Source organism: Nanorana parkeri, unplaced genomic scaffold, assembly GCF_000935625.1.
Source record: "Nanorana parkeri isolate BGI_ZX_2015 unplaced genomic scaffold, ASM93562v1 scaffold1393, whole genome shotgun sequence".
NCBI classification, from domain to species: domain Eukaryota; kingdom Metazoa; phylum Chordata; class Amphibia; order Anura; family Dicroglossidae; genus Nanorana; species Nanorana parkeri.
The window spans coordinates 230463-242482 of record NW_017307661.1 but is presented as its reverse complement, the minus strand read 5'-3'; the positions used below and the strand labels follow the sequence as shown (position 1 = coordinate 242482).

At 41.4% G+C, this 12020-nt stretch overlaps 1 protein-coding gene across 1 annotated transcript in view; it reads left to right on the top strand.

The window, feature by feature from the left end:
• The window catches only part of LOC108798064 (epidermal growth factor receptor kinase substrate 8-like protein 1), a 305359-nt gene that overhangs the window by 193868 nt on the left and 99471 nt on the right, over nucleotides 1–12020 (top strand). The window contains exons 8-13 of the mRNA XM_018569773.1: nucleotides 1403–1631; nucleotides 4582–4672; nucleotides 4841–4890; nucleotides 9010–9136; nucleotides 11164–11252; nucleotides 11342–11416. Of these exons, the coding sequence (XP_018425275.1) occupies nucleotides 1403–1631; nucleotides 4582–4672; nucleotides 4841–4890; nucleotides 9010–9136; nucleotides 11164–11252; nucleotides 11342–11416 (661 nt within the window). The remainder of the gene's footprint in view (nucleotides 1–1402; nucleotides 1632–4581; nucleotides 4673–4840; nucleotides 4891–9009; nucleotides 9137–11163; nucleotides 11253–11341; nucleotides 11417–12020) is intronic.

Sequence of the window (12020 nt, the reverse complement as noted above, 5' to 3'; positions counted from 1 at the left end):
TATCACGTACCTGGTAGGGAGGCCGAAGTGAGAGGAGGCTTCTCTTGCACCTCGTGTCTTGTGACCTTTGAGGTTGAGGACAAAGGCCAGGCAGACAGGGAGAGGCACGAGTCCTTTAGGAAAGTCCAGTAATCGAGGTCACAACGAGCCGGGGTCAAAAGCCAGGAAATCCAATTCAGTACAAGTAGGGAGCAGGCCGAAGAATATCCAAAACAGTCCGAGGTCAAAAGGCAGGCAGCAAGCAAGGATGGTCGTTTTCACAGGAACAGGTCAAATCCAGGGGAATCAGGTATATACAGGACGAGGCTAAACGGGAGACAAGGAACACGATCAAGCTGACAAGACAAACCAGCAACTAGTGGGCGTTTGAGCTGGGCTTAAATAGGGCGGTGAATCCATCTATGATGTAACTTCCTGTGCGCCTCTTGGCGTGTATTTGTTCTTAGCTGCGCCTGCGCGTATTTGTTCCCGGCTGCGCCTGCGCGTATTTGTTCCCGGCTGCGCCTGCGCGTGTTTGTTCTCCGCTGCGCATGCGCAGAGCGGGAGTTTCGCTGACAGGAGGCGACATTGCTGGAAGGCATATGACAATAATGCTACTGTCCGCTCACTCACTGATTAGACGGAATAGAAGGTGTAGGTTTTACCCCGAATATACCATTGTCATATAACACGCTGTGTATCATGTATTCTTATGCAAATTCATGATGTTGCGGGCTAAATGTCCGCCTTGGATGCTAAGCTCTTTGTATGTTTATATGTCTGTTTGTAAAAACCTTCAATAAACACTTATTGGATTAAATATGGTAAACTTTAACTTCCCAGTCCCAGTAATTATTTTATTGTTGTCTGTGTCCCTTTGGAGACATCTTCCTCAAATTCTGATCATGTGACTGAACAGTAAATAAAGTGAAATCTAACCTTTCCCCTCTATCTAAAACAACCTAAATCAAACGTTTTTTCCTGAAGTTCTATTTTAACATCATATGGAGACACATCTCTAGTCCCACCGTCCCCTGTCCCCCCATTAAATAGATTTTCCCTAATCTAGTACGTTGTGATTGTACGGGGCTAATAACAGGAATTATGACTGTATGAGGTAGACCTGGATCATGTTTCAAATGTAGATATGATATTTTCGCTACAGTGTTTCAAAAGCAAACCCCAAATCATGATAACAAAGCTCAAGTTTGTGAATAAGTCAGATGTTTTTTAAACTAGCAAATACAGAATTATCGTGTTTCACAAATGCTGTGTGTAGAATTCCTTACAGTAGGAGTGACCCTGTAATTTTTAGTCCCATCCCTGAGCTATGCAATAAACTTTGCTCTGCATTATATTCCTTGTTAATGTGTAATGTGTCTTGACATTATCTAAGTTTTTGTTTGCTTTAAATGTGTTTAAGGAACAATCAGAAGAAGATAAACCAGCAGAGCTCCAGCAACTCAGACCCATTTAAGCCTCAGCGGCAGTGGAAACAGCCACAGATACATTATGTGACCCCATCAGAGATCCTGGAGAGGGAATCACAGCGCAGATCAGTCAAACCCTCGGTCTCCCCGCTGACCCCCCAAGTCATAATTAATCCTTTACCTCAAATGCAACAGAAACTACTACCAAGCAACTCAACACAGGTATAGAGAGCAGTGTATGATCAGCCATGTCAGCTGATGAGAAAATAAAATTTGCAGTTGTTGGCTTGTTTAGTTGGAACTTGTAGTTCCTTGGCATTTAGAGTGCAGCAAATTGCTTAAGGCTAACTGGCAGGTATATACATGGTTGCAGTTGCCCATTAGCAATATGTTTACTAATGACCCTAAGATGCAACCAGATATACAGTCAGTTTAACTGTTTTACTTTTTATTTACTGCATGAAACCAAAGAATTTATTCACATCCATTTTTAAGTGTTTCACTATATTCACCGCATTGTCATCTATATTAGAAATGTATGAATGCATACCTTGTATGGCCAAGAAAACAGACATCAGTAGAAATTCATCCTAATTAACAAATCCTGATGTTAAAATATGTATGCCGCAATATATATATATCGGTAATTACAAAATATGTATGAAATGAGGATGTTTGTAATTAATGTTAAACCCTTTTCTGTGTGTTCATTTACGAACACAGCTGCATCTTTAGATCATGGCCAATGGTTTATATTGCCACTGCCGGAAGCCAGTTGAAAATTGTTGGCTGAACAGTTACTGCATCCACAGGTGTTGGATGACAGAATACAATAGCTAGCAGGGAAGATTCCTCCATCCATGTTCTTTAGTGTGGTTGGATGAATCAAGTGATATCAATCTTAAAGGACATTTCCACTTTGTAAGTGATTTTTAGTTTTTGGTGGTAATGTAGAGGTGCAGGGGGATGTACATGTGTGTGCATTCTCAGGAGTCACAAGGCTGTTTTTCATACTTTATTTTATAGACTCTTTCACAGGCCAGAGACCTAGAAATTCAGAATTTCTCCACAAGATCTTCAATCCTTCTCTCAGAGGGTCGGGTTGTTATCTCTAAACTGCAATCAGCTGATCCCCCTCCCCTCTGAGAGAGCAGAGATGTGTCATCAGCACAGCTCCTCAGTGAGCTCTGTGTGAGTCTGTGAGGGAGACACTGTATTGTCTATGTTTTATGAAGAATCTCCTACACTTGTCCTGTGTGTCTCTCTCTCGGATCTGTCCCCCTTATCTATTCTTCTCATTTACAGATATGACTGTTAGAACAGGTAAAAAGACATGGGGGAGAATTGATCAAAACTGGAGCAAACAGAATCTGGAGCCGTTTCCCAACTAATCAGCATCTCTCTTCAGTTTGCTCATGTAAGATTTGAAACTGAGTCAGAGAAGCTGATTGGTTGCCATGCAAATCTGCTCCAGATTTTGCCTGCTCCAGTTTCGATAGATCCCCCCACTGTGCAGTGTCACTGGGGATCATCCGACCCATTGTGTGATCCAGACAGAACGCTTGTGGCGGCAACCTTGGAAAGATGACCTCCTACAGAAACTTTCCACAACTTAGACAGCGAGTCCAAGGCCGAATGCTCATCGATAGCTCATTGCAGGTCCTGCAGACTATTCCAGTTACCTCCGACGCACCACTCATGCAGATGGTGACATCCACCGCAGGCCTTTAGCCAAAGACCGGTGGCGGTAACAGTCACAGCCAGGCCGGTGGTAATGCCATGTGCAAACACATTCCAGTCACTATTCATAATGCCAGTAATGTTTCAGTAGAATCCCGCCATCCTCGCTCTTTCTCCGACGCAGGTCACAGTAGCAAAAACAGCAGCAGTAGCATGTATCTCACAGCAGCTGTCACGTTGTTGGTAGCCTGCCTTTTATCTGGTCACACAGCATGACCAGTCGGTGCCAGAAGCTAGAAATCTCTTCCCCCCTCATGCTAGCAGACTGATTCAGCACGTGCACAGATGATCTAATTTTCACCAGTAAAAACTGCACTGCACTGCATTTCCAAAAATGAAATGTTCTCAGAAAAATGCACACAGGTGATCACAGAATACAGTCTCTTTAGTTGCTAGGATCATCTGAAACAAAAACTCAAAGAAAGTGACTAGGATGATCCCGGACGATGCCCATAAATGTAGCGTTCACTCCCGAAGGAGCCGCCAGAATAACCCGGGTCATCACTAGTTGTCTAGGGGTTTTGGTCTTCAGCTGCCCCATTAGCATTTAACTGCCCTATTCTAGCGCCCACAAAGCTGATATCATCTCCAGAAGTATAATGCTGAAAAACTTTTATTAACATCTTCACCAGGGAGAGAGGGATAGGGATCCTAGATATCCAGGGTAGGGTAGTATAGACATAGACTCCAGACTCACCAGACTCTTATTAGCATCTCAGTGTAAATCACATCGAATAGGAATTTGAGTAGCAGATGAGCAGGGATATGTACAGATCCTCAGCAGGAGAGACACCAGACTTGCTCCTGGGGTCCTCTATGTTCCAGGCACCTCTAGTAGCCATCAGCTTCCCTGGTTCTCCTCCTCTGACAGCACAGGCCTCCTCCATACTTGAGGAAAACACTTCCTGCACTCCAGCATCTGCCCTCCCCCAGGCCTCAGCCTAGCATGGGGGGTGGTTGGCTGGACAGCACCCAGCCCTGGACTTATTAATGGCTGGCACAAGACTAGACTGAGCACATGTTAATGCCCTCCTGTATATGTACCCTATCCCAGTATGCAACACTGGTAGAGAGAGAGAGAGGCCCAGTGATTGGCTGATGAACTGCACATACACTCACAGTGCCCCTTATTGGCTGTCCCACACTACATTAGAGTCACATTCCACCCAGGTAGGTACAACCAATGCCAGACACCTGGAATTAACCAGATAAATGCCAACTATAATCCAGCCAGACTGTCTACAGCTCTGGCAATCACAACATTTCTAGTAGCCACCTCACAAAAGGTGATGGGGCTACAAATGTTTAAAAATCAGTAACTTTTTAGCAGTTGCAGTTTATTAATCCCTGATAACATAGAATGTACAGTATGTTATATTCCTGCATGTTGAATCTTGCCATTTTTATTTATTTCCAAATAATTTGTGCATAGGATGCAATATACAGCGAGGTAATTAGAACTGAGAAGAGTTCACAGAATCCACAGATGCAGCAGGAGAGGAACTCAACCAATGAAACATTAGGTAAGGCATTGTGAACATACCTGTACAAACATTGCCAACTATGATTTTTTTATGTTTGTCCTCATTTAAAAAGAAATGCAAGTATTACTTTGAATTTACATTGTGCTTTATATACTGTATGGTAAAATCCCTAGGAATATATAGTCACCTTTACTGCTCTTCTTTTAGTTGATGGGGATTCACAGGACCTAACGACCCTCCGAGCTGGACGGGAGGTGGTAAGTATAATATCTGATGCCATTTTTTATACTTTAGAAAATCATGGAAAACATATACAGTTACAAATGGTTGGAGGTCTGGCCAAAAAAGATCTTATATTATGACCTTCTTACCAAATGTAATTTAGGTACTGCAGTGGCTTAGTGGTTAGCGCTTCTGCCTTGCACTGGGGATCCCTGGTTTAAATCCTGGCCAGGTCACTATCTGCAAGGAGTTTGTATGTTCTCCCTTTGCTTGCGTGGGTTTCCTTCCACACTCCAACACATCCTGACTCCTGCCTAAATTGGCCCTCATATGTATGCATGTGAGATAGGGACCATAGATCGTAAGCTCCTTGAGGGCAGGGACTGATGTGAATGTGCAATGTAAAGTGCTGCGTAAATTTACTATATAAATACCAGTAGTAAAGAAAAATAATAAAAAAACTTACCCACCATCATCATGTAAAAGCGACTGAGGTAGATTAAACATATGCTAATTCATGAGAGATTTAAAAATAAGAGGAACACCAAAACAACTACTTATTTTTTGGGGACTACAATCACTAACAACCAAGACGTTATGGATGCAATAGAATATCCAGAGGGAAAGTGCTCCCAATTAAAGTATCCCTTTAGTTATATATTATATAAAATCATGTTTTATAACACAAACCCATCCACGCCTACAAAAAGATAGATACCTATAATTTTTAGGTGAGTGGCTGGGAATTCAAACAGTATCATATCTATGTATCAGATCAATGGCATATCCACCTGCTGCATAAATTGGCCTGGTTAATGGTCCTCACTTATGTATCCAAATATAGGGTGAATGCCAGTGTGATATTTCAACATATTATTGTAACACTTTATCCATTGTTGCCTGCATGTTGTCTTTTCATGTTGAATGTTTTTTATACTGTAAATAGCATATATTGTAATCAACCAACAGGTAAAAGTCAATAATTAGTGAAATAAAAGAGATACAGTGTCCAAGTATGGTAGGAATGTTAGGAGGGACCCCCCCAAGTTAAAACAAAAAAATGCGTATGGACCACCCAAAATCCATACCAGGCCCTTTTAGGTCTGGTAGGAATTTTAAAGGGGAACCCCACCCTCCAAAAATGGGGAAAAAATGTGGCATCCCTCCTAACATTCCTACCAGACCCTTGATCCAAGCAAAGGCCCGGCAGGGCAAGAAAGGGGGGGGGGCGATTGAGGGCCCCCCTCCCTGTGCCTTACCAGGCCACGTGCCCTCGGCATTGGGAGACAAGGGCCTCTTCCCAACAACCCTGACCCGGTGGTTGTGGGGGTCTGCGGGAAAGGGGGCTTATCTGCATCGGGTTACCCCTTTAATTAAAGGGGCACCCAGATGCCGCCCCCCCTTGTGAATTCACTAAAGGGTTAAAATTCAAATGAAATAAACAAACCACACTTTTAGACAAAATCCTTTAATTGAAAAAAAAATTATTCCGTTAATTAAAAAAAAAAATTACTCCATCGATGTAATCCAAATGCACGACGCCCGCCGAAATAAAAAAAAAGTCCCACTGCAAAACAACTGTCTGAACCCGACAAAAACTCGCAGCAAAATGACATTCGGCACGAAAGTAAACAGATGAGCGTAGCGAGCTGTGACGTGGCTCACTCCGCCTATTTTACATTCTCACCTGCCAAATACAACATAGCATTTGGGAGCTCCCGAATGCCATTCGGGTCTGTGAGCGGAGGTGTTATAATACTTTTCAAGAATACTTTTGGACGAATTTCCGTTGCACCAAAGTGACATAAAAATGTTTTTTTTTTAAATGTCACTTTGCTGCAATGAACAGACGACACCAAAAAGAAACGACAATTCGTACAGAATACTGCTAACGAATTTCGTCCAAATCTGAATCCCGAAACTAATTGAGTTTCGGACCCGAATCCCGAAAAACAAAGTAACGCAAAATCCGAATCAAAACGAAACACATTTTTTTGCTGGTGCACATGTCTATCAACGACTATGTGTTTGTACAGTATGTTCTTCCATAGCTATTTAGTGTCCAGCCTATGCTACATCTTACATTCAGTACATGTTGATCCAAAGGAATAGTCTCCACCAATTTGCCAGTGCTGATTAACTTTGTATGCTTCCACTCAGCATCAAAAGTGTATGCTATCTATCTATATTGTACAGGACGCCAGAAGATGGATCCTGCGAGAGTTGTATATTTCCCTTTGTTCGGGTTGTGGTCCCTTTAAGGGACAGAAATGGGTTAACACCTGCTGCAGGAAGTGGGCTCAAAAGGATAGGAATCTAGAGACAGCAGAAGCGAGAGAAGCACTGATTAATGTGTGCAGACCAGGCTGTGGAGCAGACTGAAGTACTGCTGCTTTGAAACAGCTGAACTTTACTGGGAAACCCTAAGATTAAGAGTGTGATAACCTTGTGGACTGAAGCCATCCAAGCCGTTTAGGCTATTGTTATTATTTTCTGTGCTGAAGAAAGCAAACGGTAAAGTTTATAATTTCTATGCTAAAAAAAACAATCTTTTAAGTTGTTTTGCTGTACTGAAGAAAGAAAGGACTGTTTATGTTGCTGCTGTGGAAAATAAATGCAGTTTGTCTGATAAAGCCTGTGTCCTGCGTTCCAGATAATTCCCCAAACATCAAAATATTCCCCAAACATAGTGGAGAATGCGGGCAGGACACTGTTACAGGCACAGGAATTGTATTTAATGCAAACTGACATTTAAAGAGACAGTGTACCTGGTTTATGTCAAGACTGGTCTTTGAGCGCTCGCCATTTGAACACCACTTGTGACATTGGGGAATTTAGCACAAATGGCGAGCTCTCAAAGACCAGTCTTGAAGCAGTTTTAAACATAAACAGAACAGTCTTTTATTGCTTCCAGAGCAGAAAGATAACTTAATTAACCATAATACACGGTCCGCTTGTATTACAGCAAACAGAACACATAGTCTCACCAACTCCAGGTTGTCACACATACTCCATGTGTAAGCGGCTCTCTCAACCTCCTCGGCTGTCTTCCTGTGCCTCCACCTGGCTCCCCTCTGCCTTCTGCCTTCTGGGAGGAATCCTCCTGACTCCTGAACATTACTGTTCCTCTTCCCAGCTGGAGCCCAGAACCTTAGCCAGCACCCTTCCCATAAGTGCTGTGCACAGGTGTGCAATTAAGTGCTGGCCCCTATTAAACAATGGACCCAGCTGTCAGCTGTGTGACGGTAACAGCATATCCAATCCGCCACACAGCTGACACTATTTTATTCTACAGGGTCTCTGCTTTCAGAAAATATATCATTCTGAGAGGGTGGGGGGTGTTAAGTAATCTTTAGGCCTAAAATGTCCATTTTAACATGTGCAAAAAAAAAGCAAAACTGCTCTTGCAGGGAAAATGTTAAAGAAAACATGTCATAAGATAAATACATAGGTTGCTATCGCTAATCTTAAGGTAAATATACCTGTTGTGCCATGCTGTTTTGCTGATCCTCTGGTTTCAGTACTTTGAATTCTCTGGCTGTATAACTCTTTACAGTCGGTGACTTATAGTGAATTTGTCATTCCTGATATCCAATGCAAGGGAATCTGCCATACAACCATGCAAATAGCATTTTTAGAGGGAGATAAGCAATTATATATATCCTATATAGCTGTCATGTAAAATTCCCCTGCCCCACTTTTATTAAACTATACCCCCTTTTCTATCTAACTTATTGATGTAGCCATTAAATCAGTAGTCGTGTGAGTCTTGAGTCTTCTTGCTTCTTCACAGCAGAATGTTAGGGTCTTCTGTCAGTTGTCCACGTCACAGCCTGGTTGATATCTACACTTCTTATTGGCTGTCAAGCAGGGGGGTCATCTCAGGTCTTGAGGACTGTAGTAGCATGATGACTGTAGTAGATGATCACAACAGGGGGACCAGTCGGCATGGGCACATGCTGCAGCACTGGATCATGAAATACAGAGGGATACTTGACAGCAGAATCATTTGAGTTTAAAACTGCTGCTTGACAATTATATATTTTTTAATGTAAATAAATGAAAGCAGTGGGAGGGGGGGGTTAGATTAGTTTTAAAAAACCTGTGTTTCATGCACCGTGTTTTTGTCATTTTGGTATTTGTGTGCTGCACAGGATCTACTGAATCACTGCTTTGATGACATTGAAAGTTTCATGGGAAAGCTCCAGAAATCAGCTGAGGCTTTTAAAGTCCTCAACCAAAGAAAAAAATCAAGAAGAAGCAAGAAACCCGAAGCTGGAGGTAAATTTAATCGATAAACACTGCGTACCTGTGTAAGTTATGCAAAGGTTTACATAAAGGGAATATTAGAGAATAAATAACAGACTTAACTTGACAGAGTTAATTAATAGACTTATCTTGACAAAAGACCTGACTGAAAGCGGAATATTGATTAAAATAAAAAAAAAGTAATTTATTAAAAGCTTAGCTTATTTTAACCAGTTCAAGATTGTACCCAATTTTCCAGTACTGACAGCTAATACGCTTCCAAGTTACTCAACCTATTACAAACTATGTATGTCTGTATCCCCTACTTCTCCTCTTTCTCCATAAAGGCATACTGATTGAGAGCCTGGTTTACTGTATATTGTACAATGTAGATCACTGTTTTAGTTTCATCATATTTGTTTTTAAAGTCTAAACTTTTATTTTAGTTTTGGATAGGTTATGGAATGGTTGGAACGTCTGCCTGGTTTTTACCTGCCTGCCTGCTGTCTGTATCTATCTTGGGGAGATTTACCCTTTCTATGTGCCCATGGGTTCCATACCTTCTATACTCTATCCAAAACTAAAAACAAAACGTTTTGGTTTTATATATATGTTAGTTCTTTTTTACTTACAAATATTAAAATGTTTCACATTATCCTGGCAAATAATGGGAGAACCATTATTTGTGATAATTCTAATATTATAATCAGGTGAGGATATGTATCTATTCTGAGAATAAATAGTTCTAGTGGAGTAAATTCAAATGAATTCAATCTTGACTCGTGCACAGAAATTTTGCTTTAGTGTGATTGAATGATTGAAGTTAACAAAGTGTCATCAATTTTAACATTACTTTACATCTTAAAGTTTTTCACTTTTGAATTTCACATTATATAAGTTTTTGGTTACGATATGTTTGCATTGAAATACTTACGAAAATTCAGCAGATCCTTAGGCAGGCTATGGTTTTAGTAGTGCAGTGTTTTATTTTTAAGTTTACAAAGGTACAGAACAAGTAGTAAGAGTAAATGATAGATACACATGTGGCTCCCAGCATGGACCGTGTTTATATAGACAAGACATTGCACAAAAGAGTAAAGGGCACCCATACACAGCTAATATTTTTAGTGGTGATTGCAGGGCCCACTGGCTCATATTCAAGCCTTCTATGGGGATCCTAACACTCAATAAATGACATAGTATTACTTTGGAAAAAAGACAGCGAAGGCCTCATCTTCAACAACTATGGAGAATGGCTGATGGGAGTTCATAATGAATGGTTGTAATCAGGGGCGTCCCGAGGCTGGGTGGCACCCAGAGCGGTTACCGGGTGTCACTCCGCCGTGACGTCACCACGCACGTGCTGACGTCATCACGCATGCGCGGCGCTCTTCTTGATACCTGCCGGCAGCCATCTTAGTGATGGACGCCAGCAGAGAGAGGAGGGGGCAGTCACCCGGCGAGATAAGTTATGCCGCTGGGTCCCCTCCTCTCTCCTGATACTGTTGGGCACTCGGTCCATGACTGAGTGCCCGACTTTTCAGAGGGGGGTGACACCAAAATGACTGACAGTCATTTTGGTGTCACCCCTCCAATGGTGTCACCCGGGTGCGGGCCGCACCACCCGCACCCCCCTTGTGACGCCACTGGTTGTAATCAAGTGCGCCATGTGTGTGAGTGGAAAACACAGTACTTTATGATCTTTAGTTTACACTCATATGTTGCAGCAAGTTTTAGCAGCCATTTTACATGTTCTCATTGTCTGCCAAAGAATCTCCAGAGGTTATACACAAAAATGTAATGCTCTTGCTAATAAAACCCTCAATAATGGATTTTTATACAGTATGGAGAATTAAAATGTGAGGTTAATACCATTATTTGCCTTTGAAATGGAGACCCAAAGATATTCAAAAATACACAAAATGATTCAGCTTGCCAACAACCATATAGAGCCAAAATATCAGTTTATGGTGGGCTGGCTTTTAACAATAAATGTTTAAGGGTAATGTAAGGTAAGACCTAACATATCTAATGTCTTATTTGTTTCTGTTTTTTCACAGAGGGTCTACTGACACTCAGAGCAAAGCCTCCAAAGCTGGAGGAGTATGAAGATGCTGTCCAGAAATTTAAATACTGCTTCTGCTTATTGGTATGACAGAAATACACATGTTTAAAGGGATATATTTCTATTTCATTTTACTGGTGTTTACCAATTTTTCCTTGTGATTCTTTCACCAGGCAAGACTTAGAAGTAATATTATGAATCCGAGTTCCGTGGAGCTTGTTCACTTTTTATTTGGACCACTTAAAACGGTAAGAAAAGGCTAAAGGTATTCAGGAACCTTTACACTTTAGCACAACATGAATATTTTGCACCCCAAAGTGCATCCATAGACCAATAATACTTGAAAGACTGCCCAGTCTTTGAATCTCCAGGTCTGCTCCTGTTGCTCTCTTACGATAGTGGGCAGGTGGGTGTGGCTAATTTGAATGAGGGTTGTGTCTTATTGTGAATTGTATTTCAGGTTTCATTGGCTCCTACTGTACTTGTGATGCACCACACAGAGCACAAATTGTTACCATGCACTGTGGTATTGCATGATAAAACACTTATTATCTCAATGCAAAGGTTTGATGGGGTTCTATAGGCCAATTTACTTTCAAATAACTTATACCTAGTAATCCTTTTCCCCATAAATCAGGTCACTTACCATGTTGGGAAGTTCCAGAAGCCTTCATGCAGGTTTACTTCTTCAGGTCAGAATTATTGATTAGTATTGCTTCTGACCTGAAGAAGAGAGATAATTCTCGAAAGCTTGTCTTTTATATATTTTGTTAGTCCAATAAGAAAGGTATCATCGCATACTACAATACTCCAGTTTTTTACATCATCTTTTTTTTACATATATATATATAT